Source organism: Sparus aurata, chromosome 18 (assembly GCF_900880675.1).
Source record: "Sparus aurata chromosome 18, fSpaAur1.1, whole genome shotgun sequence".
NCBI lineage: Eukaryota > Metazoa > Chordata > Actinopteri > Spariformes > Sparidae > Sparus > Sparus aurata.
The window spans coordinates 1504175-1530416 of NC_044204.1; the positions used below are offsets into that span (position 1 = coordinate 1504175).

At 41.7% G+C, this 26242-nt stretch overlaps 4 protein-coding genes across 12 annotated transcripts in view; 3 read left to right on the forward strand and 1 right to left on the reverse strand.

Moving 5' to 3' along the window:
• tgfbi (transforming growth factor, beta-induced) overlaps positions 1–4357 on the forward strand; it is a 31933-nt gene extending 27576 nt beyond the window's left edge. Inside the window, exons 12-17 of the mRNA XM_030395460.1 lie at positions 863–993; positions 1728–1852; positions 1943–2045; positions 2215–2282; positions 3482–3506; positions 3598–4357. Coding sequence (XP_030251320.1) covers positions 863–993; positions 1728–1852; positions 1943–2045; positions 2215–2282; positions 3482–3506; positions 3598–3659 — 514 coding nt within the window. The 3' untranslated portion in view covers positions 3660–4357. The remainder of the gene's footprint in view (positions 1–862; positions 994–1727; positions 1853–1942; positions 2046–2214; positions 2283–3481; positions 3507–3597) is intronic.
• Positions 4358–13348: 8991 nt separating this feature from the next.
• Positions 13349–21475, forward strand: exosc3 (exosome component 3). Its single transcript, XM_030395471.1, has 4 exons — positions 13349–13699; positions 14331–14480; positions 19343–19494; positions 19576–21475. Exons 1-4 carry the CDS (start codon positions 13475–13477, stop codon positions 19781–19783), a joined length of 735 nt encoding a protein of 244 aa, XP_030251331.1. The 5' UTR covers positions 13349–13474; the 3' UTR covers positions 19784–21475.
• On the forward strand, positions 14487–17558 carry LOC115568298 (spidroin-2-like). 9 transcript variants are annotated; one of them, XM_030395464.1, is made up of 3 exons: positions 14487–14662; positions 14733–15863; positions 15936–17558. In XM_030395464.1, the coding sequence occupies exons 2-3, from the start codon at positions 14834–14836 to the stop codon at positions 16040–16042; spliced, it is 1137 nt and encodes a 378-aa protein (XP_030251324.1). In that variant the 5' UTR covers positions 14487–14662; positions 14733–14833; the 3' UTR covers positions 16043–17558. The 9 variants fall into 9 exon arrangements, with proteins under 9 accessions (XP_030251324.1, XP_030251327.1, XP_030251326.1 ...); XM_030395467.1 differs by having other exon boundaries at positions 14733–15752; positions 15879–17558; XM_030395466.1 differs by having other exon boundaries at positions 14733–15659; positions 15732–17558.
• Positions 21217–25767, reverse strand: LOC115568300 (polyadenylate-binding protein-interacting protein 2). Its single transcript, XM_030395472.1, has 4 exons — positions 25630–25767; positions 25167–25356; positions 21925–22116; positions 21217–21832 (listed from the first exon to the last, which is right to left on the reverse strand). Exons 2-4 carry the CDS (start codon positions 25305–25307, stop codon positions 21767–21769), a joined length of 399 nt encoding a protein of 132 aa, XP_030251332.1. The 5' UTR covers positions 25308–25356; positions 25630–25767; the 3' UTR covers positions 21217–21766.
• Positions 25768–26242: the final 475 nt, after the last annotated feature.

A 26242-nucleotide genomic window follows, 5' to 3' on the forward strand; every position in this document is an offset into this window, starting at 1 on the left:
TTTATCTGTTCGGTTACACTGTCTGAACACAGGTATGATGTGAAGCATGTTCACCTGACAGACAACTGGTCCAGAGACCCACAGGCCAGTACACACCTACACACAACAGTACACACCAACACACTCCAACACACACCAATACACACCAGTACACACCTAGTACACACCAACACACACATAAGTCCGAATTGTGTGTCTCTGTTAAGAAGTTTAAAGAATAAAAACCTCAGAGAGTTCAGCTCCTGATGTTTGGACCAGACTCCACCTTCTTCTACCTCCTGCTCCTCCCCCTCCCCCTTCACCTCCAGCTCCTCCTCTCTGTTGGATAATAAAGCTCCCGGCTGTAATTTAATCTTGTAACTGTTGACTCATGGAGGAAGTGGCTCTATCTGTTCTGTATTTCTCAATACTCTTAAAGTCTCCTTAATCTTCCTTAATGTATTGAAGCAGCAGAGTTTATGAACTACAGGAGCGCTAACCACCAAACTGATGTTGGCAGTTTGTCTGTGGTGGAGAAATCAGTTTACAGCGTCATTTACAGAACAAGTTCAGACCCAGTTTAGTTTGTAGTCTACGCGTGATAAAACTGTCAGCAGCGCCACAGCTTCAAACCTCACTGACAAGTGTTAGTATGTTAGCCTTCTGGAGAAGCTAACATCGATTGCTAGCCTGTTGGAAAAGCTAACACAGATGCTAGGCTGTTGCAGAGGCTAACAACAGTGTCGGCTTGTTGGATAGACTAACACTGTTACTAGCCTATTGGAGATGCTGAAACAATTGTAGGCTGTAGCAGAAGCTAACACTGTTATTAGCCTGTCAAAAATGATAACACATGGAGACATCCTTTTTCTCTTTGTTTCAGTCTCCTGGTTGGTGCCATCCAGACAGCAGGGATGACGGAGCTGTTGAACCAACAGGGGGCGTTGACCTTCTTTGCTCCCACCAACGATGCCTTCAACACCATTTCACCGTCCGAACTCAACAGACTGATGCGTGAGTATAAAACAGAAAAATGATGAGATATGGAGAATAGAAGCATGGCCAACACTGATGTTAGCCTGTTTGAGAAGCTAATGTTGATGTTAGCCTGTTGTAGAAGCTAATGTTGACGTTAGCCTGTTGGAGAAGCTAACGTTGACATTAGCTTTTTGTAGAAGTTAATGTTGACATTAGCCTGTTTTAGAAGCTAATGTTGACATTAGCCTGTTGGAGAAGCGTTGACACAATCGTCAAAACAGCTCCATCAGTCCAGAGACCGCGGTAAAAGATCATTCAGTGTGGGTATTTTATCTTCATGGATGGTTGCAGGCAGCCGTTCTGATGAGAAGGTGTTATTCAGCTGCAGAAGGAAACTGAGACAGAAGTTTGGTCGTCTCCTTCAGTCCTCTGCTCCTTGTTTGGTCCGATCGTTCAGAATCGTTCTGTTTATGTGACTCACAGTCAAATCATTTCCCGCCGCTCAGCACGGCGCCTTAATGACCTTTATATAAACTGTCTCTGCTGCAGCAGCCTAATAAAGACTTGTAGAGAAACCAGTACAGGGTGGAAGGACAGCGGGGGCACATGAGATGACCACCACAGGACTCACAACTTAATGTTATTGAAACTCTTATTGTCCAATATTGAAAAAAAACTTTTTTCGGTCATTCATCAGAATTGATCAGTGAATCAGTTTATGATATTTTTCCACATGATGATGTTTTACTGCCATGTCCTCTGTCTCCCAGGTAACCCTCAGGAGCTGTCAGGTGTGCTCAGGTATCACCTGGGCGAGGGGATGTTGGTCAGCGGAGGAGTCAGCTCTCACACCAGAATCAAACCTCTGCAGGGAGAGAAGCTGGAGCTCGGTGTGGTCAGTCCTCTATCCTCACCTGTTGTTTAATAACTTTATTTAAACTCTGACCAGTCGGAAGTGTTGACAGCTGTCCTCTCTGTGTTCCAGCGGAACTCCACTGTGTACGTTAACAAGATCCCAGTGGCAGACGCCGACCTGATGGCGACTAATGGCGTCGTCCACGCCATCAACAATGTCATCAAACCTCTGCGTGAGTCAAACGCTCTTAAAATTTAGAGCTTATTATAGGACGTGTTCACAGCTGGAAACAAGAGGACAGAACCATCTGTTGGAGACGCTTTAATGACGGAGAATCATCATGTATGTAAAGTCCGGTCCAGGACTGTCAGGGTTCAGTGATGCTGTTTGTGTCTCTGCAGCTCCGAAGGTGGACAGAGAACAGGCTGACGGACCTGCAGTGCCACTCAGATCAGCTGCCGCTTCCAGGGTGAAAACACACACTGATCAACCACACACTGACCAACCACACACTGATCAACCACACACTGACCAACCACACCCTGATCACCCACACACTGATCAACCACACACTGATCAACCACACACTGATCAACCACACACTCAACAACCACACACTGATCAACCACACACTCAACAACCACACACTTATCAACCACACACTCAACAACCACACACTCATCAACAACACACTCAACAACCACACAATGGTCAACCACAAACTCATAAACCACACATTCATCAACCACATAATGATCAACCGCGCACTCATCAACCACACAATGATCAACCACACACTCATCAACCACACAATGATCAACAGCTCCAAGAGACAAAATATATATGCTAGTCAGCTAAAACCCATTTCAGACTGTTGGAGAAACTAACACAGATGTTAGCTGTTAGAAAAGCTGACACAGATGTTAGTCTGTTAGAGAAGCTAACACAGATCTTTGCCTTTTGGAGAAGCTATCACAGATGTTAGTCTGTTGGAGAAGCTAATACTGATGTTAGCCCGTGAGAGAAGCTAACAGTGATGTTAGCCTGTTGGAGACGTTGTGAGCAGTTTCATGTTGTCTGTCTGTTTAGAGAGAAGTTTCGTCTACTACTACCTCCTCATCTTCCTTAGTTAGCCTACTTAGTAGGGCTGTCACTTTTTCAAAAGATCAAGTCCGAACGAATTTGAAATAACACGCAATTTATTCGAATGTATTCGAATAAATGTAGCAAACAACATAATATTACTAGCTGAATCGATAGGTCAAGGGTCAATAGGGCGTGCAATAGGTCAAGCTGATAGTGAAGTTTTAGAGCGCCCTCTGTTGGATCACAAGGCGAACTACTTCAAACGGTCTGTTGCGCTTATTTGTTGCGTACATTTTGAATTAGAATAGGTCATTACATTTGAATAAGAACTTCCCCCCCACGTTCAAACGAATATTCGAATTTCGAATAAAAAGTGACAGACCTACTACTTAGCTAGTCTTTTGTCCATGAATAGATGCAGCCTTTGTGGTGATGCAGAAACAAGATCGATCCCATATTTTGCACACATGCTGAATGTTCATGTCTCATCAGGAAAATAACAGAAAATAAATGTATTCCATTTCTGAGGGGTTCTGATGGATGTCTGTTTCCTCCCTTCTGTCCTTTCTTTCTGTCTCACAGGCAGACTCCAAGAGCTTCAGGAACGGTGAGTTTCTGTTCAAGAGGCATGAGGAATCAAACCTGATTTGACTCTGACCTTCCTGATGATTTGTATGTATCATGTGTGCTTTTTTCAGATGATCTCTTCCAGAAGGTGGTCAGGAGTCGCTCCAGCAGGACGATGAACAAGAGTCAGTAGAGGTGCAGACCAGACCAGACCAGATCAGATGAGACCAGACCAGACCAGACTGGACAAGACCAGACCAGACCAGACCAGATGAGACGAGAGCTGAGGAAACAAGAACACAATGAGTTCTCGTAACAAAGATCAAACCGGAATAATCCCTCTGAGATCCTCCAGTGCTGCCGCTCGTCCTGTTTCTGGACTCATCAATAAAAACCTGAACACACTTTGGCTCTCAGCCGAGCACGATCCAACAAAGGAAGCCGACACCTTCTCTGGAGGTTGTTGAAAGGCATTCTGGGAAATGTAGGAAACCACTAAGTGAAGGAGACAATGCCAATCAGATCAATAAGTGTTCGTCAGACAGCGTGAGAGGATCTGAGGGGGATTTTTCTTTGTCTTCGGTTTGTGGAGAGAAGAAGATGAAATATTGTTTGTTCATGTTTCATTTTTGTTTTCTGTGTACTGTAAAAAAAACAACAACTAGTTTTGACCAAAAGTCACTTTTTTAAAGTTTGAATGTTCACATGTGTGAAACTTTTGTAAAGTTTATGTTGTGTACTCTGTGTGTTGTTGTTGTCCTGTAGCATGTGGGCAGGCCTGAGCTCAAACAAACAAACAAACAAACAAAGTGACCTGATGGATTCTGGAGTTTTTTAGGATTTTTTTCTTTGTGGTTTTGTAAAATAAAGCTGAAAAATGAGCTCTGAAAAGTGTCAAGTAACTGAAGCTCAGTGCGTGTGTGTGTGTGTGTGTGTGTGTGTGTGTGTGTGTGTGTGTGTGTGTGTGTGTGTGTTCCTGAATAAAAGCCAGTTCAGAGGCCTCTGGCTTCAGGCAGGGTTAGCGTCGATGTGTCACAGCCGTCACACCGACTTAAATCATCCATAGTCTGTGCACGTTTCCTGCGTCTAAGTTTCCTCGCCGCCACTGAAGGAGGATCAGAGTTATGAAATATTAATGTGGTCCAGGTGAGGTCAACAGCAGCTGGGTCCAACAGAAACAGAGCTTCTTTTTACAAGGTCTAATGTGAAGCAGTGAATGCCTCCTTCAGTCCTCTGGAGGGAAGAAGAATGCACACACACACACACACACTCTGTTCTCTGTCTAACTGAACACAAACAGAACTTGAAGCTTCAGTTTCTACTTTGAACTTTCTCGTTCACAACGTCCAGAAAACAGTTTCTTCAACTGGAACATAAACCCAAGAAGAAGAAGAAAAAGAAGAAGAAGAGGAAGAAGAAGAAGAAGACAAAGAAGAAGAAGAAAAAGAAGAAGGGAGAGAAGACAGAGAAGACTAAGAAGAAGGAAAAGAAGAAGCAGAAGAAGGAAAAGAAGCAGAAGAAGAAGAATAAGGAGAAGAAGAAGCTGAAGAAGAAGACAGAGAAGAAGAAGAAGAAGAGTCTATAAAACATGACGACGTGTTGAAGACTCACCAGTTCAAACTGACTCTGACCTGCTGCGACGTCACAATGACACATGAACGCTTTAGTAGTAATGATATTAATAATAATCCAACATTAGAAAACAGGATGTCACAACTTTAATACTTGAAGAACATCAGGAAACACTTTTGAATGCAGGACTTTTCCTTGTAATCAAGTATTTCTACTTTAGTGTTTCATTTAAAGGATCTGATGAATCTGACCTGAAACCAGTTTGAAGTCTTGACTTCATCTCAGGTCAATATGTTTTCTCCTCTTTATTAAATCAACTGGCTTTTATTTTATTACAGCGACCCAAGTCTTTGATTTCCTGTCAGTCATCCGTCTCCCTCAAACCTTTCTGGGGTGCGATGTTGGTTTTATTCTCCTGCAGCAGTTCGACACTTTTGTTTGTGTAGAGAAGAGTGACAGCTGCTGAAGACCCTGAGCAGAACCCACAGCAGAGGAGGAAACAGAGGAGCTCAGTAAAAATACTCTTTTCTACTTGTGACAAATGAATCACTAACTTGTCAGAGAGCCACTGAGGAGATTTTCCCTCTGCGACATTAAAATAAACACGATGTTGATTAAATACTTAAGTAAAGTGCAAATATTTATATAAAGTACAAATATTTATATATTTATATTTTTATTTACAATGCGTCAGTGTTTGAGCTACTTTATCTACAGCTGATTAGGCCAGAGGTTCATCAGCTGTGGGTCGGGCCCCTCTTCAGAGTCACCACGAGAACCTGAGGGCTCGTCTGATTGATTTGAAACCCGGTTTAAGTGCAATTTGATTTAATATACATGACAAAGTGCAGCACATCCTTCAGCTCAGTTACTCACGCGTGTTATATTCAAATAAACAACATATAAAGTATAAATATTAACAACTGCATGAGAAGAACAATCAGGCAGAGAAACTTCTGTTAAGTCCAGTGAGGTCAGAGCGCCCCCTGCTGCTCAGATACGCGTCATGGTGATGACGTCATCAGCGGCTGTGGCGAAACCTCGGTTTAATGTTTGTGATCAGAACTAGTCCACTTCAGAATCAGGACAACAGGGGCAGTTCTAGGGGGGGGGGGGCAACAGGGGCCAGTGCCCCCATAACTCTGAGTCTGGACCCCCTTGTGGCCCCCCTGACAGTGAGTCTGCATTAATAATACAATGACAGATTTCTTGCAATGATTTTGTTCTGAAGGGAAAGGCAGAAATAAAGTGTCTCAGCAGTTTACTACCCAATCAAAATTGCTGAAATTGTAAACACTGCTTTGTCTGAATGAGGGATTTATCCTTTTTTCCGGGTTGCATGTGCCCCCTAACAAAAAAGCCGGCCCCAACCTGGCCCCCCCATTAAAACTGGCCTAGAACCGCCACTGCAGGACAACGAGACTGTTCAGAATAAAATGTAAATGTGTTTATTTCAAATTAAACTATAAAACCAATGAGATTTTTCGACAGCCTTTTAATTTTAGAGCTACAAAGCGAAAGAATAGTTTAATAAAACAGCAATGAATAATTAAGATAAAGAAAAAAAGGAGCAAAAAACGGCCAAAAGCGTTTTTTATTACAATAATAATTCTTATTTGATTGTCCAAAAACATATTATTTCTATAACATGACACAAACTGTAGCTCCACATTCAGCCACGTGCACACATGTTGTTGTTCCCATAGACATAAGGCGAGTTCAAGATCAAGCTGCGCAGCGCTGCCCAAATCGTGATGCATGCTGGTTAAAATGTGTCCACGATGACCTGGATGGGAGTGGTTTCTGCTCCGCATCTGATGTCACATGACCTTAAGTTATCGCGGGAGCGAGGCTGCTGCAGAGCATTCGCGCAGTTGCTTTCCAGGTACTTTTTTTTTTTTTTTTTTTTATTCACATAAACAAATCTATATACATTTGTACAGTACACAGACAATAAACAACCAACACAACAAACAAAAAATATATACATATATACAAATACATAGGGGTATTAGCAAATCATATAGTTGTTTTTTAATAATTCATAATATTCCAATGTTCTTATAGCTTTTCTGTCTTTCATGTTTTTTAATAGCTGTATGTAATATCTGGTTTCTATTTTAAATTCATAAAAATGTGTTTTTTTGGATGACCATTTGCATTTATGGATGTAAAATTTTCCTTGTAAAATAAAAAGATTGAACAAAAACAGTTCCTTTCCCTTAAGTTTTTTTTCATCATAAGTGAGAATTATGTCCTTTTTTATAAGTTTGAGCTTAATTCCTGTCAAAGATGCAAACATATTTTCCAGTTCCTTCCAAAACACATAAGTATGACAACATTCAAAAAAAAGATGACAAATATTTTCCTCCTCCTGTTCACAGAACGTACAGTTGACATTAACATCTTTATATCTGGAGATGGCCTGATTGACAGGATAAATTGAATGTATAATCTTAAAAGAAACTTCCTTTATCTTGTTTGTGACACAGTATCTGCTACTTGAAGTCCACACTGAGTTCCAGTTTATACCTATACATTTTGAGTTCCAGAGTAGTTTAGCTGATGGAGTTGTAATTTCTTGGCAAATTTTCCTTATATGTCTATTGGTGCATTTTTTATCTGTTAAATTTATGCCATCTAACATTAAATTTGCCTCAAAGTGTACATTTAGCTGTGGTCTACTATCTCCTCGCAATAACAACAACAGTTCTGCAGGTATAGCGTTAAATATTATGGCAAATTCTTTAGGTGTAATAGGAACTGTATATTTTTTTAAAAACTCAGTATAGTTATACAAATGTCCATTTTCATTCAATAACTGTGTCACAAACAAGATATTTTGGTCAAACCATCTCTTGACAAACAAAGATTTGTTCTTATATCGAATATTTTGATTATTCCAGATCAAACACTTGTGTGGTGAAAAACTGTGTTTGTAGACTAACATCCAAGCAAGTAAGGCTTGTTTGTGAAAACTTGCCAGATTGACAGGAAGTTTATCAACACTGTAATAACAATTTAAAAGAAATTCAATCCCCCCGATTTTCTTGAAAATAAGATCTGGTATAATATACCACAATTTACTTTTTCCCTGCAAATATCTCTTCAACCAGTTTATTTTAAAAATTGTGTTAGATGTATTAAAGTCCAATGCATTTAAACCCCCTTGACAGTATGGGTTGCACAACACTGTTCGTTTTAATTGGTGGGGCTTATTTTTCCATATCAAGTTGAAGATTTTCGTGTCAATCTGTTTAACTTTTTTTGGTGGAATATCCAATACCACAGCTGTATAGACCAGCCGAGATAACCCTTCGCTTTTAAACAACAAGATTCGTCCACTGATTGACAAATCTCTTAATAGCCACATATCATACTTTTTAAAAAAAATTTCAATCAGTGGATTAAAATTCAAGTCAACCCTTTTTTCATGATTCTTGCACATCTTAATGCCCAGATATGATATCTTTAACACAAATACCTTCTATTTCCTTGTTATTCGGTCTGTCTTTTAAAGCAAAAAGCTCACACTTTTTAATATTAATCTTCAAACCTGACACCAGAGAGAATGCGTCAAGACAGTCAATTGCCTTTTTTACCTCCTTTTCATTCTTTAAAAAAATAGTAGTATCGTCTGCTAATTGACAACATTTCAATTGACTTTCTGCCAGTTGAATGCCTCTAAAATAATCTTTATTAATGTGAAGTGCCATAGTTTGCATGATTAGCAGAAACAAAAAGGGTGCAATAGGGTCACCTTGTTTAATCCCTCTCTCTATATTGAAGCTACGGGTGGTTCCATTTAACAACTTCACTGAACTGCTGCACCTTTTATATAATGTCTGAATTGCAGATTTAAAATAAGAGCCAAAACCAAAAAAGTCCAAGGTATTAAACAAGAAAGAATGTTCCATTGTATCAAATGCTTTATAGTAATCTATGAATAATATAAGGCTGTTGTCATCAATAACTTCATGGTAGTCAATTAAATCCAGAATTAGACGAACATTATTACTTATATGTCCACTCATAAATCCAGACTGGCAGTCATCAATAATTGTTTGAAGACAAGGTTTGAGTCTTTGAGCAAAAATAAGTGATAATAACTTAACATCATTATTAATTAAAGTAATTGGCCTCCAATTTTCAATACACACTGGGTCTTTCCCAGGTTTGGGGATTAATGTTATGAGGCCTTGAGACATAGATGGCGGTAATCTTCGCATAGACAAAGCTTCCTTATAAACATTGAACAAAAATTCTGAAATCTCTTCTTTGAAGATTTTATAAAACTCACTAGTTAAACCGTCGTTCCCAGGGGACTTATTATCCTTTAACTTAGAAATACATAAATTGATTTCTTCTTGAGTAATATCCTGATCACACAGACTTTCCTGTTCTTCATCTATTCGTTACATCCCCATCTATAGAACTGAAAAATGAGAACGAGTCACATAAATCAACTTTTTTCTTGTACAGGTTTTCATAAAAATTCTTAACAAAATTAGATATTTCCTTGGCGTTATCTGTAATCTGGCCATTGATATCTAATTTAATTATTGAGGAGGTTCCTGCACTTCTTTTTTCCAAATTGAAAAAATATTTTGTGTTCTTTTCACCTTCCTCCATCCATTTTCTTCTAGATCTCACAAAGGCCTCCCTTGCTTTATCTTCATAGATCTGATCGAGTTGTAATTGTAATGTAATCAACTGTTCTCTATCTTGTTGATTTGCATCTGGAATTTCATATATCATAATGATCTTTTTTGTTATATTATCCTCCATTATCTGCTTGTCTTTTGCCATTTCTTTCCCTCTATGGGTTGCTAATCTTCTAAAAGGAGTTCAATGCTTTAGCCTTTCTCCAGTTTTCATTAATAGTTAACTTTGCCATGCTTAGAAATTGTTTATCTTCTAAGAGAGTGTTATTTAATTTCCAATAACCTGTTCTAATCCTTTTATCCTGATCATTTATGTTATTAAGATTAACTGAGATGTATATCAATGTATGGTCTGTAAGTACAGAAGGTTCAATATAAACATCCATAACTTCTTTCTCCATAACTGTGAAAATCAACCAAAAATCTATTCTTGACTGTTTGCTCAAGTCTTTTGTTTGCCATGTAAACTGACACTTGTCAGGATTTCTATACCTCCATATATCAAAACAATTTAAATTAGAGCACAGTTGATCAATTTCTGCAGTTTTATCAACTCTCATCGGACGTGGTGGCCGACAGTCCAAAAGTGGATCTTTAATGGAGTTCCAATCTCCTCCAAGGATTAGTTTCGCACTGGGGAACAGCCTTAGAAATAAACAGATCTCTTCTTCCACTTCTTCAAATAAGGCTTGGTTTCTGGAGCTGTTATTTGTACCATAAATATTACTCAATACAAAAATGGTGTCCATAAATTTCACAGCCAGAACAATCCACCTTCCAAACACATGAATTTTATTCTTCAAAACTTTACATTTAAACTTCCCTTTTAGAATGGCTACACCTTGGCGCGCAGGTGGTCGAGTGGTTAGAGTGCATGCCATAAAACGCAGCCGATTCCGGCCGGAGGTCCTTTGCTGCATGTCACCTCCCCCTCTTTCTCCCATGTTTCCTCTCTGTCTACTGCTAATAAAGGTGTCTATGCCACAAAAAATCTTAAAAAAAAAAAAAAGAATGGCTACACCTGCTGAATTGTTGCTGCCATAAGACATCCAAATGTCCTCTCCCCATTGCTGCTTCCAAAATTTATAATCAGTCACTAAAGCATGGGTCTCTTGTAATAAATAAAAATCAGCTTTAAATTTTTTACAGAAAAGAAAGACAGCTTTCCTCTTCAAATTGTCTCGGATACCCCTAACATTCAATGAGCATAGTGATAGGGACAGTGTTGCTCACACACACACACACTCAGAGTTTGTGTTTGTTTTTCAACACCTACTTTAACAGCCTACTTTAGTGTTATACCTGATAATTTATGACAAGTCTTCTCTTACTTGCTGTCAACCATCATATCGCAGTTCCTTCCCATCGATTATGGCTTTTGTCCCCCTGAAGAAAGCCTTCTTTCCCTCCTTGCGTGCTGTCTCAATGTGGGGCCACAGTTTGTTCCTAGTCTCTTTGTCCCTCGATGTCAAGTCCTCTCCGAAACGGATTTTCCTGGATGTGAGATAATCCGCGTTCTTGGCTCTTTTCCAAACCATCTCTCTGGTTGCTCTAGAAGTAAAACGTGTGATGACTGGTCGTACTTTATCTTCAGTTCTTCTTCCCAACCTATGGCTGACGTCTATGTGGAGATGAAGAAGATTCCCGAGCTCTGGAGCAATCGCCCGGCAGATGTCCATCACCCGCTGCTTGACGTCTTCTCCCTCTTGCTCTGGAAGTCCGAGTCTTAAGTTCCAGCGCCTCTGGTAACGTTCAGCATCGTTCACCTTGTCCTCCAACTCAGAGATTCTTTTGTCGTGGTCAGTAGTTACCTTCTTCACAGTGGTTACATCTCTTTTCATATCCTGAATTTCTTTGAAGAGGAACTCTGCGTTTTCCTTCAAGGCGTCGATACTTGCTGCATTGTGTTGAATCAACTTCTCCAGGCCTTCTGCTTTCTTCCAGACCATCAGCTCTTTCGTCTATTTTTTTTTTTCAACAGCTCTATGATAGTATCCTGTACCTCAGCCAGAGTTGGTTCGGATCTCACTTTCTTCGCTTCGGAAGTGTTCGGCATGGAGTCAGGTAACGGCACACATTCCGGGCTTTGAGGGCGTGCATAGGAATGTAAATCCATATGACTGACTTCCATCTCTGCCTCAACCGTAAGAGTATTACTACTTAATTTAGTGAAGAGGTTTCTGTCCACCTTGGCTGTGCGAAATCTTCCTCTATCTTTTATTCTTCTCCCAGCCATGGTGGCGTTCTGTCGGCGTCCCCTGCTCTCCAGGTACTGCGCGACCCTAGACCCACCTTCATGACGTCAGGACTTTGCCCTAATTGGCTCTCATCTACGCTGACGTATATGACGTGTGTTTCGATGAATTTCCATATCCATAAGCGCCTGTGCCTCTTTTCTACTCAAGTATCACATATGTTCAGATAAGTAGCAGCCGTGTGGCCGCACCTATGGGATAGTCAACATGAATAAACCTATAAAATCCTTCATGTAACGCAACAACCCTGAAAGGTGTCAATAAATTGCTCAGTTCTGTCAGCTTAGGGTGATGATGGAGAAGTGGTTAACTGCTGTGTCCAGTGTTATCTGTACTATCCACTCTTATTAATTAACCCTTTCTGTTCCCGTCACATTAACAATACAAAGAATTATCCTGAGCTATTCTGCGTGAGATGAGATGGCGCAGCGGGACAAGGCATCTGATTCAGTCATTTGTTCTGATTATTTTATTTCATTCATTCAGTGAAATGTATTTCATTCATTGTGAATAACGTTGCTATAAGAAAATGCATCATCTTATGTGTCTATAGTTATGCTTATTTGTTAAATGTAGTCAGCAAATTCCCCTCAGCTGTGATATATTCATGTACCTAAGCACAGTTGTCATCATAATAATGAATAACTGTTGTAATTGTATTGTATTGTTATTAGGCAAGACTTACTATAATGTACCAGATAGACAAAGTTCAAATGTATTTAATGGTGACATTACAAGGAAAACGGAACATGAGCATTTACAGTAAGAGAACATTTAGGCTCTTCATCTATTCTTGATAAACCAGTTGGACCGTTTGAAGTGAAGCAATTACAAAATATCCAAATTTGAAGTTGTTATTGTGACAAAGCTGTCACATTCTGTTGTCTCTAAATATGAACTGTCTTATATACTATGAATATATATATATATATATAAAATAAACTAATCAGATGAATACATCCTCTGCAAAAGACAAGCTTGACACGGGTTTTGATCCCCGGTCGTCTGCATGCAACACGGCAGCAGTTCCCTCAGCCTACATGTTTTGGTTGACTACTACTGTGAACATCTCTGATTGTATAATTTCCGGACTAATATGAGAAAAAGGCCAGCAAAGTTCCCATAGCATCAGGTAAGAAAACTGATCGCAGTCGTTGTTGATTTTCCTCAAACATTAATGGAATTTCAATTTCCTCCACTTCTTCCCAGACGAGGAAGGCAAACACCGCAAGCTCTGCCAAGTCACGTCACGTCTACGGGAAGAGAGAGTGTCCGACTTCATAGCAGCATTTGTAGCCCCGCCTCTGCAGTCGCCAGCAGATCTCGCTGATGCAGTCAGTCAGGAGTTCAACTTGAACGCGCCTATATAGACACATATATGTCTATGGTTGTTCCTCCCGCCCCGCAGAGGGTGCTGCAGGCGCAGCTTCCGGTTTCCCGTGTGCCACATTTATTTCTGTCCGTCGAACAACAACAGCAGCAAAAACACATGTGAGCGGAGCTGCTGAGTAGTCGCGATGTTTTCTGTTCTAAAAGATAAAGTCGGGGAGGTTTTGTTACCGGGAGATGAATTCTCTTCTGAGGCCAACGACACCATCTCTCTGACGGATCACGTCAAACCGGAGGTGGTGGTGTGTGGTCCGGGTCTGAGGCGGAGCGGAGACCGGCTGCTGGTGTGTAAAAGCGGCTTCCTCCGACACAAACAGCCCAACATGTTCTGGATCGATTCACAGCAGAGGAGGGTGAGACTTTAACGTCCTGTTCACACCGATGCGAACAAGCCGTTTACTGAGAGTCTGCGTCCAGCAGCAGTTTTTATGAAGGGCAGAATCCCATTTAAAAAAGTCGCAATTTAGGTTTTTTTCGTCAGCGGACCTCAAATGCTTCATACGACAGGACTGAATCAAATCATTAAGCTCCGGCTGTGAGTAGGCTTTAAGATAATGTAATCAGGCCATGCGTTGTGCTCTCAGAGCTCAACTAAAGGAATCAGGTCCACTGTTATGTTGTCCCTTCGGCCGCTGAAGGCCACTGTGCTTTACTGCAGCGAGCAGCCAGACTCTGTTCTGAAAAGCTCAAATTATTTAGTAACACAGTACCGCTGAGTGAACCAGTTACACCCTGAATTACTCACAAGACCAACCCCGTTCATGAAAACTTAGTTCTGGTTCTGAACGTTAAAGTTATATCAACCGACTTCAGTCAAATTAAAAAAAGATATATTTTTGAGCGGAGATCAGCAGATCCAGGTAGAAGACTAAAGTAAAGCCAATCTAACAGTGAAAATATTTATAATGGGAGGGCATTTCCTCAGAGGAGGACAGGTGTTGGAGCAGTGCATGCTGGGAGCTGAGTCTGTCTCTGTGTCCTTAGTATGTCCCTGCCAAAGGAGAAACCATCATCGGCATCGTGAAGGTCAAATCAGGAGACGTCTTCAAGGTGGACTTTGGAGGAAGTGAGCAGGCGTCTCTGTCCTACCTGGCATTTGAGGGAGCGACCAAGAGGAATCGGCCCAACGTCCAGGTAAGACCCTGAGGACACAGACACGTCCAGGTGAGACCCTGAGGACACAGACACGTCCAGGTGAGACCCTGAGGACACACAGGTCCAGGTGAGACCCTGAGGACACAGACACGTCCAGGTGAGACCCTGAGGACACACAGGTCCAGGTGAGACACAGACAGGTCCAGGTGAGACACAGACAGGTCCAGGTGAGACCCTGAGGACACACAGGTCCAGGTGAGACACAGACAGGTCCAGGTGAGACACAGACAGGTCCAGGTGAGGCACAGATAGGTCCAGGAGAGGCACAGACAGGTCCAGGTGAGGCACAGTCAGGTCCAGGAGAGACCCTGAGGACACAGACAGGTCCAGGTATGGCACAGACAGGTCCAGGTGAGGCACAGACAGGTCCAGGTGAGGCACAGATAGGTCCAGGAGAGACCCTGAGGACACAGACAGGTCCAGGTGAGACACAGACAGGTCCAGGAGAGGCACAGACAGGTCCAGGTGAGGCACAGACAGGTCCAGGAGAGGCACAGACAGGTCCAGGTGAGGCACAGTCAGGTCCAGGAGAGACCCTGAGGACACAGACAGGTCCAGGTATGGCACAGACAGGTCCAGGTGAGGCACAGACAGGTCGAGGTGAGGCACAGATAGGTCCAGGTGAGGCACAGATAGGTCCAGGAGAGGCACAGATAGGTCCAGGAGAGACCCTGAGGACACAGACAGGTCCAGGTATGGCACAAACAGGTCCAGGTGAGGCACAGACAGGTCCAGGTGAGGCACAGACAGGTCCAGGTATGGCACAAACAGGTCCAGGTGAGGCACAGACAGGTCCAGGTGAGGCACAGACAGGTCCAGGTGAGGCACAGACAGGTCCAGGTGAGGCACAGATAGGTCCAGGTGAGGCACAGACAGGTCCAGGTGAGGCACAGACAGGTCCAGGTGAGGCACAGACAGGTCCAGGTATGGCACAGACAGGTCCAGGTGAGGCACAGACAGGTCCAGGTGAGGCACAGACAGGTCCAGGTGAGGCACAGACAGGTCCAGGTGAGGCACAGATAGGTCCAGGAGAGACCCTGAGGACACAGACAGGTCCAGGTATGGCACAAACAGGTCCAGGTGAGGCACAGACAGGTCCAGGTGAGGCACAGACAGGTCCAGGTGAGGCACAGACAGGTCCAGGTGAGGCACAGATAGGTCCAGGAGAGACCCTGAGGACACAGACGAGTCCAGGTGAGACACAGACAGGTCCAGGAGAGGCACAGACAGGTCCAGGTGAGGCACAGATAGGTCCAGGAGAGGCACAGACAGGTCCAGGAGAGGCACAGACAGGTCCAGGTGAGGCACAGATAGGTCCAGGAGAGGCACAGTCAGGTCCAGGTGAGGCACAGTCAGGTCCAGGTGAGGCACAGTCAGGTCCAGGAGAGACCCTGAGGACACAGACAGGTCCATGTGAGGCACAGTCAGGTCCAGGAGAGACCCTGAGGACACAGACAGGTCCATGTGAGGCACAGACAGGTCCAGGAGAGACCCTGACAGGCATGAAATCACTCACCTTTCAGCGAAATTCACCGTTTTGAAACCAAAATAGGTGGGGGGGTTATGAACAGGACATGGAGGTATACCAGAGATTATCAGTTAACTGCGAACATGTGCGCGCCTGAAAGGAGCCTTGAATTCGATAAAAACAACTTTTCTAAAATCTCTACAACTCATTTTCAGGACGTGTGATGATGCTGAGGTGAGGGGACTGTAGAGCTTAGATTGGGCCCAAAAAATCAAGCCCGAGCCGACCTGAGCCCGTGCACATTGTGTCAGAGCCCCTCCCGGGCCGGTCAAACACTTTAACTGTAATTATGAGCCCAAGCCCGATTTAAACCCGACAGTTTTTTAATACGTGGGCTGTTATAACTGACATTCTCAGCCACAATTCCGAGTTGTTTGAACTACAGAAATTGTTTAGAATTATCTTAATGAATAATGCAACAAGTGCCGCACTTAATGCACTCAACAAAGCCGACACATATGTCGTCACTGCCCAAGACTTGTTTAAAATGGTTTCATACCTCTGACTTTCCTCCAGACTTGCTCAGTTAATTATCCTGTTTTTATTTTTTTCTTTACATCTTCAAGCTCCATGTTGCACTTAAGATACAATCAGTGGTGCCAGTAACGTGTTAGTTAGTAACACGTTACTCTAATCTGACCACTTTTTTCAGTAACGCGTAATCTACCGCGTTAATATTTCCAAACCAGTAATCAGATTAAAGTTACTTATTCACGTCACTGTTCATTACTATTATTTTGGTCATTTTCGTTAGTAAACATATATAGTTTTGCTTTCTTCTTGCGTCTCGGGGAGTGGTGTCGCGTACGTTTTCAGCATGAGGACAATTCACGTGTACACCACGCAGTGACACAAACAACAATGGAGGGAGGAGAGAGATGCACGTTTTCTAGCTGGAAATACTGTCATTATTTTGAGTTAAGAAAAGAAAAAGAAAATCTAAACTCTAGAGGACTGACTGGAGGCTTAAGGTCAAGTTGGCGCAAGCTAACAACGTTAGCTTTTCGTGCTAGCTAGCTTTTCGAGACTGATTAGCTATCTAACTTTAACATTGGGCTAAACTACAAGTTAACCCTAACATTAACATTGTTTTTCCAGAATGAGTGTGCTAGGAGAGAAAGATGCTGTGGTTGTCAAACAACTGGATGCAGGGATCAAGTGCAGCTGGAACTGGTCTTGGCTCAAGCTAGAAGGCAAAGTCAAAGTAAAAGGACAAGAGCTATCATTCCATCTAGCAGATGTGTTCAAAAAGATCAGTAAGCAGGGATTTGCATGTTGCATTCTCTGTCAGAAAGACATGAACTATGCAAACAAGAGCAGCCATGCACTGCAGGCACACTGTCAAACAGAAGTGCACAAGAAGAAGGTGCAGCATAATGTGACCATGTATAGATAGATACTTTATTACAGGGGTTCTTAACCTTTTCGACCTTAAGGCCCAATTTTTTCAGTGCAGAGTGCCCCGGGGCCCATTAAATATTAACACTGTATATGCAGTGGGGAAGCTACTTTGCAAGCGTTAGCATGTAAAACTACATGTAGTTCAGCCTGGCAATAGTTTTAACAAACTGCATTTCAACTCCTGGAGAAATGTGGTTTGTAAAACTACTGCTAAAAAAAGTAGCTTTAGCAACTACTTATACTTATTATACTCATTTAAATCAGCGTTAAATAAATCAACATCTGGTGTATATGAAACAAAATATAATAGCCTACAAAAAATTCACAAACAAATATGCCTCAAGTTTTATTTTTGAAAGAACAAAAGCTGACATTTTTGGTCAACATCACAGGAACTTCAGAGGCTCTAACACTGAGGCACTAGAACTAGATGTCACATGAGTAGTCTCTCAAAGTTTTTATCAGACAGCCGGATCCGTTTGGCACTAAAAACATCTTTACCAACATTAAAAAGCCGCTCGCATGCTGCACTGGCTGGGACACCTGTGTTGAACTTCTTCAAAGAAAAATAAAATAAAATGTATATTATATAGATCTATTCTTTTATTTAAAAAAAAAAAAAAAATTTCAGGTTTTTGGCCAAAATTTAAGTGTAAGTCTCTCCAACACTGCATATAGGTTTAATTGATCTCACTCTTGGTTTCATTTGTATTCAATAATAAGTCAAATCCACTTACAGCTTAACATGATAATATGTTAATAAAGTTTAATACATAATACGATTATGTGATTATACGTGATAACTACATACTTTCAATGAACTTCTGCCAACATATTGTGGCAGGCATAAGCTAAGCAAAGTTTCACAGGACAGTTCCTTAATTTCGATAAGGGTCCCGAGTTGTCAATGTAATAACATACGGTGATTATAGCATAACTCATTAATTTATTCAGATAGAATTGTTTCATGCATATAACCACCCGCCCTATCATACTTGGCGATGGTGGCACACTGCAAAATCAATGTCTATGCCAATTCAACATTAAACATCCTCAGAGCACAACAGGACACAACAACAGTCAGAACATGTACAGGAAGCATCAAACCGAAACACATCACAACAACAACAGTCTCAACAACACTTAAGAATTCGCTCCCATGAGTCTTTGCGCCATCAGCGCTCACCGTCCGCAAACGGCACTCCTCCGGTCTGGGGGCTTTAATGCCTCGTTAGATAGCGTCAGACCACACTCCACACACTGGGCTCTCGGCTCTGCCTCACCACCTCCGTTTACAAAGCCCTACTTGATGAAGTCAGGATGATACTTGCGCAAAATGTTAGTCTTTTAGGAGGGGGGGGGGGAAGGTCGACACCACTTTTGTCTTAGTGTTTTCGTTTTAAAAACGTCATCCTTTTGCTACAGGTGAGCGGCAAGCTTCTTAAACAACTTACTGACGCATTACTGCCACCGTGTGGTCGGAAGCGGCATTGTAACTGAGCGTCTCATGGATAACAGCTTTTCTCTGGTGTCTTCAGTTGATAACCTATGCAGTCCCGCGGGCCACAGGTTCCAAAATTGAAAGTTTTTTGCGGCCCTCTAGGTGGCGCTTGCAGCCCTGTGGTTAAGAATCACTGCTTTATTATACATTCATACTGTCTTGTAATTCCGCTTGATTTTTTTATTAAAATGCATCAGATTGATGCTTTTAAATATGAAATATTCAAAATTTTATTCCGGGGGAGCATGCCCCCAGAGCCCCCGAGAGGGATCGTATCCTTCTCACCTTTTCACCCCTCACCCGTTTCCATGCCTGCCTGAGGACACAGACAGGTCCATGTGAGACACAGATAGGTCCAGGTGAGACACAGCCGGGACTAGGTGTGTGACCCCTCCCTTCCCTTGTGTGCAGGTGGGAGACCTGGTGTTCGCTCAGTTCGTCATAGCCAACAAGGACATGGAGCCGGAGCTGGTGTGTGTGGACAGTTCAGGACGAGCCAATGGGATGGGAGTATTTGGAGGAGACGGCCTGCTTTTCAGCGTCTCTCTGGGATTGGTCCGCAGGTATGAGCTGCCTCAGGTATTTCTATGTCAGTGAGCAGGTGTGAGTGTCCCTGTCCTCAGACCTTGTGTCCCCCTGTCCAGACTGCTGTCCCCCCACAGTGACGTCCTGTCAGACCTGCAGCAGCTATTCCCCTGTGAGCTGGTGGTGGGGATGAACGGTCGTCTGTGGGTCAAGTCCTCCAGTGTCCAGCAGACGCTCGTCATCGCAAACCTGCTGCAGAGCTGCGACACCATGACGGCCCAGCAGAGACACCAGCTGTTCAGGAGGGTGGCACAGGGAGTGCTGTAGACAGCCTCAGACCACCAAGTACACCTGCTGGTCCACCTGAAGCAGTTCTCAGGGGCTCTGGGTCAGGGTCTTTGGTGCAGAACTGATTATTTTGTTGTAGTTTAAAGGAACATTGCAGTTTTTCCATCCCAGCTGAAACATCAGAGTTGTGTTTCAGAAGGTTTGTCTGTGACGTCGGCAGCTGAGACAGCAGCTGCAGTCTGAACGTGGATCAGACAGATCCTACAGAGTTCTGACCCGGAGAAGTGTTCTTGAACTTTTTGAAGACACCTAATGTGTTTTTGTGAAACTAAAGTATGAACAGTTTATTTTTTCAGTCGTCTCTCTGACTCCTGTCCTTGGCTGCAAGACAAAAGACAAAAATCCAGAAGACGTCCAGAGAAGCTTCCAGCTCATTTTATTGTTTTAATAACATTCGGAGTAGAACCGGTTCCAGTTTGAATCCAGTTCCCTGCTGGATTTTCTCCAACATAAAAAAGGGTTATTATTATTATTTTTGCAACTGGAATTTTAGTTTAAAGAGGTCTAAAATGATCAATGGGATATGCTGCCCCGTGTTGGTTTGGGGGATGAATTCAACTGATGACTCGTTCTTTCATTTTCCACTTTAACCAGTAAAAAGAAGGAAACATCTGAGCAGAGTGAGCAACACATATCACTGATGATGATGATGATGATGATGATGTCACTGCAGTCTGTACTCATCAGAGATCAACACTGGGAGACAGATGCTCCACTCTATAAAGAAATCTTTGCATGTTTAAAACGTCAGCTGAACCTGATTATCTTCAAGTGTGAATCAGTCTGGTGCAGCAGTACAGAGGCTGGAGGGTCACATAGAGAAAATACATTGATATAAATTCAATCAAGAACTGCTGTGGTGAGATTATCATCATTAATTGTTAATCTAACATTAATGACCAAAGGGACAGATTTCATCATCTTACTGATTTATTCTTTGATTCTGAGTTCTTGAGAGCTGAAACGATTTATCAACATACGTCAAATTCATCCTGAGCTTCAACTATGGATTATAATGTTATATTATCAATTCAACTTAATGTTATAGTCCAAGTCCAAATCACAACACCGGTATGATGATGATTTACTTACTGACCCACTAATTTCGGCAATTATCTTTCAATCGACTGATCAACTCGATCTTCAACAAATGTAAAAAATCAACCGTTTGTTGTTTTCTTCTGTTCTCTTTTGTGGCTGTTTGTTTATGTTTTGTCTTCTGAATATCAATTTTTAAAAATAGTTTTCAGACATTATGTGGACTAATTGATTAAGAGATCATTAATTATTGAACGTGCTGATTATTCCGTGATACAACTGTGTAAATAACTGAAGTCAAACAAACAGACCTTTTCTCCATAAACATTTATTTTCAAATAGATTAAGAAAAAATAGATATTTTTTTTTACAACTTTTTTCTTTATATGACTTTTTATACAGTACTTTATGTGCATTTAGAAAAAACAACAAACAAACATCAGTTAATGAGGCAGCGGCGTGCCGGCTGCTCACAAAGGATTCTGGGAGAAGACAAAATACAGAGAATGAATCCAAAACAACTGAATCAGACCGGATCGGGTCTAAACTAAAGTAAAATGTGAACACACAGTTTGTTTTGGGGTTTTTATAAAAGTGCAAATAAAAGCTCGGACTGTGAGCAGAGACATCAGAGCTGATTGCAACAGAAACAAGTTTGTTCTTGAAGTGAACACAAACACTCTCAGCTGATTTACATTCAGAGAGTTACCACACACACACACACACACACACAGTCAGACAGACAGGCAGACGGGTGGAGGATGGCAGTAACTAACAGTAACTTTACTCTGAACTGGAACACATGCGAGCGCAGAACTTTGGCAACACGGCAGACTGAAGGTCGAGTGGCGACTGTAAAATACGGTAGACATCTTGTTGGTGATGTCACAGTGTGGACAAGGGTGGGGGCGGAGCCTGGTGGGGTCACATGGTGTGTTTCTGGATACCTGGGATGAACTCCTTGGCGTTGGGGTTCAGACTACTGTTTATCTGAAGGAGAAGAGAGTGATTACATCAGCAGGTCAGTTTAAAACAGAAGCATCAGATTTCAGACATAACCAGGTGACAGAGCGTGAGCTCACCACGAGCTCGAAGTCTGCGTCGGCGTGAACGTCTGTGTCAAGAACCAGCAGGCTGATCTGGTCCGGCAGCTGAGTGGCGGTCTGAGCTGGGAGGTCTCTGGATGGGATGAACCACTCCCACTGCTCCTCCTCCTCCATCAGTTCCTGGATACAGCGCTCAATGAACTCCTCCTCCCACAGCTCCTCCTCCACCTACACACACACACACACACACACACACACACACACACACGTTAATCATGGAGGTGGTGCATCTGGGTCACATGATGAGAGGACATGTCAGTGCTTCTTCTGCAGCAAATGGATTAAAAGGTGCAGACCGCTGTTTCTGTTTCTACAACATCATTTCACAATGTCTTTTCTGTCCCAGATATTTGGTTTTCTGGGTTTCAATAACAGAAAACTGAGTGTATTTGGTTCTTAAATGATGATCGGACAAAATGAGACTTGAAGACTTGAAGAAGCCACTTCAGACTTTTAAGTTTCTGCATTTTATCACTTTTTATATACAAAATTAAGATTTATTTTATTTTTTTTTGTCACTTAGATCTTTATTGACAAGTTGTTACAACAACAAGAACACATACAAACAGGACTAAAAGAAAAGAAAAATTAATAAAGAAAAATAATTAAAATTAAAATTTGAAATGTTAATTGCCTGGGGAGAGCATAATATTCTCACAGTCTTACAGATTGGTGTATCTATCCGTTATTAATCCAGTCCAGTATCATCATTTAGAGCTTTGTATAGGGTCCATTTTTGGTCCAGTTGTGCTTCTTGTAGCCTCAGTATGTGTGTCAATTTTTCCATTAAAAAGATTTCTTCTACAATTGTTATCCATTGATCTTTCATTGGTGGTGTTTCCTTTCCCCAGTTCCTAGTGATGGCTTTCTTACCCGCCACCAGCAGTATTTTAATCAAGTATCTATCACAGGTGATAACAATCTCTTCTGAGAATTTGCATAAATAAAGCACTAAACAGGTCTTAGGCACTCTATATCCTAATATTTGCTGTAGCTCCCTACATATCATTTCCCAAAATACTATAATTTTTTGACAATTCCAGAAAATGTGAGAGTGGTCTACATTAAAAGATCCACATCCTCGCCAGCATTTCTGACGGCTGTGCATCTGCCTACTTTTCATTTTCGGTGTAATAAAAAAACGGATCAGATTCTTCCACGCAAATTCTCTCCAAATTCGTGAATTAGTGGATGAGTGATGTACCATCCACATTTTATGCCACTCCTCATCTGAAATTTTCACTTTAAGCTCTTCCTCCCATTTCATCTTAATGTATTTAGTCGAATGTTTGTTATTAGTATTTAATCCTTGATATAATGATGAGATTATTCTTATGTTACTTTCTTGATATGCTTTAACTATGATTGGGATAACCTCATTCACTTCTCTGGAAGAATCCGATTTGATCTCTTTTTTATAGTAGTCCCTTATTTGAAAGTATCTAAAGATTTCGTGTGCGTCTTAATCATATCTTCCTCTGAGATTTTCAAAACGCATCAGCTTCCCTTTGCTTTCTAACACACACCAAGCACTTATTCCCTTCCCTACCCATTGTTTAAATCTTTGATCATATTTTGCCGGATTGAATTTGCTATCATAGGCTACCCATTTTAATATTTTTGCATCGTTCTGGATCTTGTACATTTTCAGTACTTTAAACCACAGATCTAATGTGTGTACTGTAATTGGATCCATATTAGCTTTATGTTCCTTATATAGCTGACTATCACCAACCATATTTTGAATAGGAATTTGGTTTACTTCTTTTTCTATATCTTTCCATTTTGCTCTAAATTCTGATTTACACCAACAATATACAGGTCTCAGTTGAGCAGCATAGAAATACTCCATCAGTTTCGGAAGACCCATACCACCTCTTTCTTTGGGTAGCTGAAGAGTTTTATACCTGACTCTTGGTTTTTTACCCCCCCAAACAAATCTAGAGATCATTCTATCCCATTCTATGAATTGGCCTCGGGGGACATCTATTGGCAGGACAAAATTAAGATTTAATTGAGAATATCAATAACTTCTAGTCTTATTTTGTTTGGTTTCATTTTATTTAGATATTTTTCATTCCAAGCATCCACTGAACTCTAAAACAAGCAATCATTGATCCATCAGAGTGAAAATGTCAGTTTATTGATTATTGTTGAGGGTTGGAGTAGTGCAGTCATGATGACACCACTTTAACAAGAAGAGATACAGATCGGAGATTCCAAGTGATCTAATCAGAGCTTCAACAAATTATTATTGCAGCTCCAGATTCAATGACTTAAATTCGTCTCCTCTTTTCATTGTTGCAGCCTGAAAGTGATACAAATATGTACGGAGGGAAACAACAAAAAAAGAGATGACACAGTAACCATTTGGTACTGCAAAAGGGAGTAATTGAGTAAGTAGAGTAATTGTACGACGCTCACTGCCACGTCAGTGTTCATACTGGACAGCGGTAACTAAAGATTATCTACTCAACTGACTATGATTTTCATCCTCATCAAAACTGTTCATAACAATTTCCATAGAGAGACTTAGTTTACATCTTAAAATAACAACGGCATACAAATAATAACTTACAATTATATCAAACAGAGCTGTGGCGATTTATCTGTGAGCAGGTAACTATTAATTCAGAGTATTTTAATAATCAGTTTGGATAATTTAAAGTCTACATTCTGAGGTCAGCTTGTTAAATTTGAATATTTTCTGGTTTCTCTCTTCTGACAGTAAACTGGACAAAAAACTGATTGACATGTTTCTACATCTTGAGACCAAACAACTAAGTGAGATTAATCAACAATGAAAGTAATCATTACTTGAATCTAAAACTTAAAATAATAAATAAATAAATACTTTAGCACCTAATATTTTTTAAATTAACATTTTTTAATGGCAAATCATATTTGAGGTCAAGTGATCCACTAACTGAAATCATCGGTGAAATGTCTTCTTGGTGAATGACACTGAACTCTTTTTATTGTGCTTCTCATCAAAATGTTTTATGAATAAAAGATCATTAAAAGGTCAACCGTCCTGTGACACCTGAACCTCTGTTGTGCATATTTCTGGATATAAATAGCTTTGGATGACCTTCCTCTGGTGACATAACCTGACCTGATTTCCAGCCGGACATGTCCGCTGTTTGTCGGTGTTTACGGGGTGTATTTGCATTAATAACCCCAGCCTCAGGTGTGTCACCAGTCCCGGTTCCCCTTACCTGTCTATTGAACTCCTCCTCGTTCTCCATCCACATGTACTCAGCAAACGGGTTCTCTTCGGAGTTGAACTGGTTCATCAGAATGACCTCGTTGCTGATCGTCATGTTGGTGTTGACGTTGCTGAGCCTCGGGTCCTTCATGTCAGTCTCCACACAGACAGCCTGGATCGCCACAGACGGACCGACGACACTACAACACACAGGCAGAGAGAGAGAGAGAGAGAGAGAGACACGGTTAACCGACGAACAGCGGACAATCGGTCCGGTGTGTTCGGGGTCGCTGAGATGGCCGCTGTCTGACAGCCCGTAGCAGCCAGTTAGCGACGGTCGGTGGCTGCCATTTTAAAGTAATCCCACCGGAATAAATACACGACTTACATTAACGGAAACATACGAAAACACACATATAACAACGTCTCGTTAATATAAGAAAAGAAAATGTGTGTTTCAATGAGTGAAATACCTGAAAACCTGGTTTGCTCGACGGCAGCGGTGCAGACGGTGAACTCTGTGAAGAACTCTGCTCCAACTGTCATGGCCGTGCTGCCTCTGTTTGTTTACATGGTTAACGTCACTTTGTGCTCGCTCCGGATTGGATAAACCGCCCTGCTGCCTTCACGTGCTCTACGTGACCAAAAAAACCCCAAAGGGACAGTAGGAAGTTCCTTTTTTGGACTTTGGTCATGTGACGTACCTCATTAATAATTCATTAGGTGTTTTAGCGCCAGCAGTATGAGCAACTGACAGAACTTATAGTCAGGGAGCCAAAGTCACAAAAGGGGTTGAACCTGACATGGTCTGCCTTACTTTTTATTTGTGTTTTTTCTGTTAACTTTGACCCTAAGAGCCAAAGGACGAGACAAACAAGCAGAGGTTAGGAGAGCTCCTGTGCACACACAACATAGGAGATCACATCGAGATGGTCAGCAGAGCAGACAGTATTGTCACTCATAACGAAGCTGATGTCTCCCTCATCTAACACATGTTCGATGCAGCCAGGTGTGGTGCTTAAACTGTCCATATTCTCAGCGATGACACTGTTGTGTTTGTGCTCATGGTCTATTGGAGCTGGAAGG